Source organism: Galendromus occidentalis, unplaced genomic scaffold (genome assembly GCF_000255335.2).
Source record: "Galendromus occidentalis unplaced genomic scaffold, Mocc_1.1 scf7180000075607, whole genome shotgun sequence".
In the NCBI taxonomy this organism is placed as follows: Eukaryota; Metazoa; Arthropoda; class Arachnida; order Mesostigmata; family Phytoseiidae; genus Galendromus; species Galendromus occidentalis.
In genome coordinates, this window is record NW_003803597.1 from 1 (window position 1) to 5596 (window position 5596).

Below are 5596 nucleotides of genomic sequence, written 5' to 3' on the forward strand. Positions count from 1 at the left end.
GGACGAGGTGATCGGAAGCCTAAATGCAACGACATGGAAGTCTCGTCTTGGCTCGCAGTAATCTCGGTGCATGGGATTTAGCCACAGATTTCGCAAAGCTTCCCGGCAAGACCCGTTCCTCCGCTCCATTCTCTGTCGCCTTCAAAACGGATGGTCTGATGAAGACCGCAAAGATCCGTCTCTCCGCGCATTCGCACAACAAGCGGAAGGCTTGTGTGTCGTCGACGACATTCTCTTGCTCGACGACAGAGTTGTCGTTCCGGTCTCCTTGCGAACTGCGGTGCTCAAGAAGCTACACCTCGCGCATCCCGGGGCTCGTCGCATGAAAGCACTGGCACGCAGTCATTTCTATTGGCCACGAATGGGTCAAGACATCGAAGCCTACGTAAAGTCTTGCGGACATTGTATCAAGAATGCCGCAGATCCAATCAAGGTTCCTCTGCAACCGTGGCCGGACACCCAGGAGCCGTGGTCCCGGATCCACCTCGACTTCGCGGAACCTCAAAAAGGGAAAACGTTCCTCGTAATCGTCGACAGCTTCTCCAAATTCGTCGATGCGGCTCGGCTCTCGCCGGCAACAAGCCGAGCTCTCGTGGCCTATCTCCGCAACTTATTCCGTCTCTTCGGGCCACCGGATACCATGGTGTCTGACAACGGCGGCCCGTTCGTGTCGGTTGAATTCGCTAAACTGTGCGCGGATTCCAATATCATTCATCTCCGATGCGCTCCTCGCTGTCCCCAAAGCAACGGCCAAGCGGAAAGGATGGTCGGAACGTTGAAAAACTCGATCACCTCCGATCCTGCCTCATTGGATGCCGCTGTGGCCGCATATAACTACACGCCGAACTCTACGATCGGAAATGAAACCCCAGCTGAGGTGTTTTTCGGCCGTAAGATCAGGACTCCTCTAGAGGTTCTGGCGCGGAAGCCTGTTGACGTTCCTCGTACGGAGGGTCAGGAGAAGATGGAAGCATACTACAATCGTCATCACGGCGCCAAACCGCGCTCTTTCTCCATCGGGGAAACGGTAACGATCGCTCTCGCTGATGGGAGTACGGCTGTTAGATTCTTGAAGGCTCAGGTTCCTGCTGCTAGCACAGTGGACCGAGGGTGGTTTACTGGACACTAATACTTTACGGAACGACTGATACGAAAGAAACACACACGCTTGTAGTGGTGTTCAAATCAGGGGCAGAGCATCGAAGTCTGCGTGATCTTCTCGGTACTAAGCCAGCTTTATTGGTGCATATATATAGGTATGGAAAACCCTCACCCATCTGGATAAGTTCCAGGTATTGTGAAATATAATTGCTCTGCCAATTATAACTTCTGGAGTTTTGCTTAATCACAAGAACAAAAGAACTTGCTACGCAGTAGCCTTGAGATTCTGTGACGGACCGGGGAAAACTTAAAACTTGGTGCCAAACTGGCTCCATTCCGAACAACTACCCCTTTTTCCCGTCAGTCGCATAATCTCATTACAATGGAATATATGACAACAGATAACAATAACATTGTGATCATAGTGCGTTATGGTCGTGCATCGTCGATTCGGTTATTCGAGAGTGTCTGTTCAGATCTCGACAAAACAATTTCATCTCGTAGTCCAACCACATCTACGAAAGATCTCGCTGATGTCGTCAGCGATCTTACGGAAGATCTTGATCACATCTTCCCTGGTTTCTTGATTCCCAGAGATCCGCTGCCTCATGTAGGCAACGGAAACCTGAAGAGATGTCACATGGTTCAGGATGTCCTCAGTGATCCGTTGCTGCCGCTCCATTGTGGTGGGCTGCTCAGGGTCTGAATCCTCTTCCGCCTGGTGATTCCAGTTGGACTGGTCCCAGTCGTCCTCAACCTTGATTGAGTCCATTTCTGTTTTCTGGAGCTGAACATAGGTTATCTATTTGTTCAAGCTGACCCATGGATCAGTATTGGAGATGTATACATGGTTGGATCGAAGGGTTGTTTTCCTTCAGGCTGAACCGGTGGTGTGAAGCATCGTCTTCGACTCTACGTTGGTGTTTTCCCAACGTCCACCACGCTCGTATCGCGCTTCCTTTGATCCGTTCGACGCACTCTGGCACTTGAGCATTTGTTTTCACAAACCCTCCGTCTGCGTAGACTGATCGTCCGACAAAGTCATGGTTCTCTCCGTGCGCAGGAAAGTTCTTCCACTCGAATCCGACGAGTCCGCTCCAGCATCCGTGGAGCCTCTGTTCTCGAAGAACAGCTCGGTTTCATATCGTGTGAAACCGTCGAACTGGGAATACTCCTGGCTCACTTCCAAACCGGAGTATCGCCGGTACCGGACGCCGAAGGATAGTGACTCGTCAGCCGAGATTGACATGAGCACGGTGGGAGACGAGCTTCAAGAAATTGAGCTCCGATCTACCGCCTCGGGCTCTCCTGCCAGCACCCGGAGCCTCCCGACCTCGTTCCCGCAGCGGAACATTTGGAAATGCTCGAAGATCGCTTGGTGCATAGGACTGGCACTCATGTGCCTAGTCATCGTTGTCTCGGCCGGTTAGTTTCTCACATTTGCCCCACGATTCTTCGATCTCCTCTTTGATCAAGTTCTCATCTAATCCGATATCTCCCATTTTTCTGCTTTTAGTCGTTGTGTTGAGATTCGGCGGACTTTTGGATGCGAGAGCTGAGATTAACGTTCTCTACCGCTCCCCCAATCCTCATCCGTCGGCCGATCGATACGACGTATATCCGGACGTCGCGAGCCTTGAAGGAGGCTTACCTTCAACTGGTGCTCCCACGACCACGACATCGACCGAGGCACCGTCGGTGATTGCGACGACTACGATACCGCGGATGCCGTTCGTCCGTCGCACAACAACGACGACGACGACGCTTCCTCCGAACAGGGGAACTACGATGTCCGTCCCCGCCGTTTCGCTCAACTGCCAAACGATCAGTCCCTACTACGTTTGCTACTCGACTGATCTCGAATTGTGTGTCTGGGGTTTCGGGGCGCGTCCCACGAATGCCGCTGTCTCATTCCGAGCCACCGTGGCGGTCGAGGTCCCGGCCCCATAAAAAATTTGCTAAGGCCACATGAAGAGATCGCGAGGAGAGACCATTAATCTTAAAGAGTCCTCCTCGATTCGTTTTCTATTGATTCTGGTTTTCAATTTCTTCAGTCGTTTCCTGACAGACAGGATTCTCAGCATTGGGATCAATTCGTTCGTATGCTTCTGATCGGAGGCATCGCATCATCCGAGAGAGAATCTTCTTGACAACGTATAGCAAAATGAGTCCTGATTTCAGGATCACTATGATCTTCCATTTCCTACAATCATCAACCGTTCTTGGTTGTGGATTCGGCTTGGGGTTCGGATTAGGCTTATGCTTTCGAAAATCGTCCCAGATTTCTTCTCCCCCTAATGATGGCGCATCTGGTCTCAGGCATACCATTGTTGGTGATGCATTCGATTCGCATATCTCTTCCGTCTCAGAACATTGATTAGCGAAATAATTTGGATTGATTTCGGTGATAGTGCAGCTGGCTTTGTAATGGATGCAGCTCGGGTTGCAATCTTGGTAAACGAAAAATGATTGAGTCATGTCGAGCAGCAGCAGACCAATGATCACTGCTCGAGACATCTTTGCAATCCCGCTGCTTTCCTCAGTCTTTGGAAGACTGGTTTCGCTAAAGCCTTCGTGAAGATATCTGCTTCGTTCAACTGGGTAGGTACGTGAGTAACACCCAGGTTTCCGTTCTCGACGTTTTCTTTTACGAAATGGTACTTGACGTCAATATGCTTGGTTCGTTTATGATAAGTCGTCGGATTCCGAATTAAATCAATGGTGGATTGATTGTCAATCTCGAGAACCGGCTTGACGTCGCATCCAAGTTCTGACAGGAGTCTCTTCACCCACAGGGCAGTCTTAGCGGCAGAACAAGCCGCTAACGAGTTCGGCTTCACATGAACTCAGCGTTGCATGTGGTTGTCTATTACTTGCCCAGGTTATTGCTCCTCCTGCTCTCTTGATGATTTCGCCTGAAGTACTTCTCCTTGTATCCAAGTCTCCGGCGAAATCGGAATCTGAAAACGTTCTCAACTCGTTGTTTCCGCGTCCCATCATAGTGGATAGCGAGATCCGATGTTCTTTCAAAAATCGCAGCACTCGCAGCGCCGCTGTCCAATGGCTTTTCGTATAGCTTTCCAGGTATCTGCTCAGATATCCAACGCTGTATGCAATGTCAAAAACGAGTGCATATCGCAGCGTACATGAGACTACAGATAAGCTGTCGGTATGGATACTCTGGTGGACATTTCTCTTCTGTCTCGTTCGGAGCGATTCGCCCTTGGATTGGGGTTGATACTCCCTTGGCGTTCGTCATTCCGAATCTTTCCAGCAATTCCTTGATGTACTTTTGTTGATGCATAAATATACCCCTCTTAGGATCTACCTCAATCTGAATCCCGAGGAAGTATGTCAGCGGCTGATGAGTGATCTCAAGCCTATCCTTGATTGCTGACAGAGTTCTATCAATCAATTCCTCTGAGTTTGCACCACGGACGCATCATCGACATAGATGCAGAGAATCACTCTTTCATTCCCTGATCGATAAACAAACATGCATCAGACTTACTTTGCGTGAAGTCTAAGTCAAGGAGTAGGCTGCGGAACTTCAGATGGAAAGCTCGGCTGGCTTGTTTCAGCCCATACAGAGCTTTGTTCAGACGGCAGACCTTTCCACTCCGGTCATCGTAACCCTCTGGCTGTACCATCCACACTGATTCTTCTAGTTCCGCCACGAGAAAGGCCGATTTCACGTCAAACTGTACCAGCTTGAGTTTCTCCTCTGCGGCGACACTGAACACTGTCCGTAGGGTATCAAATCTCGCGGTTGGAGAAAATAGTTCTCCGTAATCGATTCCTGCCTTTTGCAGATTTCCGCGTATGACGAGTCTTGAGCGGTACCTGACTTCACCTTTCTCATTAATCTTTCGTTTATAAACCCATCTGCATGTCAGGGGTTTTACGTTGGGTGGCAATTCAACCAAATCCCACACTTTCTGTTTTTCAATGGATTTCATTTCCTCATCCATGGCCTCCAGCCAGTATTCCTTTTCTGGCGAGTTCACAGCTTCATGATAGCTGAATGGTTCGCTTGCGGCATTGTTTGTGTAGCTTCAACAGCTTCTGGCTGTTCACCCTCTTTGAAAACTGATAGAAAAACTATTCACTCTTGACTAGTTTACAGTTTCCCAAACCCATAGAAGTAGGCCATCGTAGATTGACCATGCCAGTAATCAGCAACCCGCTAATCGCGGACGTATTCAAACGCATTCGATTATGTCGAAAGCACATACTAGATAGTTTGTACAGACTAACCCTTTCTGACCGCATGTATCTAGTAGTATATAAGCTAGTTCAATAAAGGTCTTCAGCACTTGAGGAGAATTCCCGTTCGGGTTTACTTCACGTCTGTTGTGTTCATTCTACTGTGGTGATCATCGTTTGTGCAATCTCATCGTTCGAAGCCTCGCTCAGAACTCAGCGTCCAAGCTCGAAAAACCGTACAAATATCCTTCAGCGTTATCAGCACGAAGGACGTGAGTTCTTTCGAGCA

The 5596-nt window shown here is 49.3% G+C and overlaps 1 protein-coding gene across 1 annotated transcript; it reads left to right on the plus strand.

The window, feature by feature from the left end:
• Positions 1-361: 361 nt before the first annotated feature.
• Positions 362-1129, plus strand: LOC100897863 (uncharacterized protein K02A2.6-like). The gene has a single exon (XM_003737657.1). The coding sequence runs from the start codon at positions 362-364 to the stop codon at positions 1127-1129; it is 768 nt and encodes a 255-aa protein (XP_003737705.1).
• The last annotated feature ends 4467 nt before the right edge of the window (positions 1130-5596 follow it).

Coding starts and splice junctions, on each gene's coding strand:
- LOC100897863 (XM_003737657.1), top strand. CDS start 362: ATGGGTCAAGACATCGAAGCCTACGTAAAGTCTTGCGGACATTGTATC.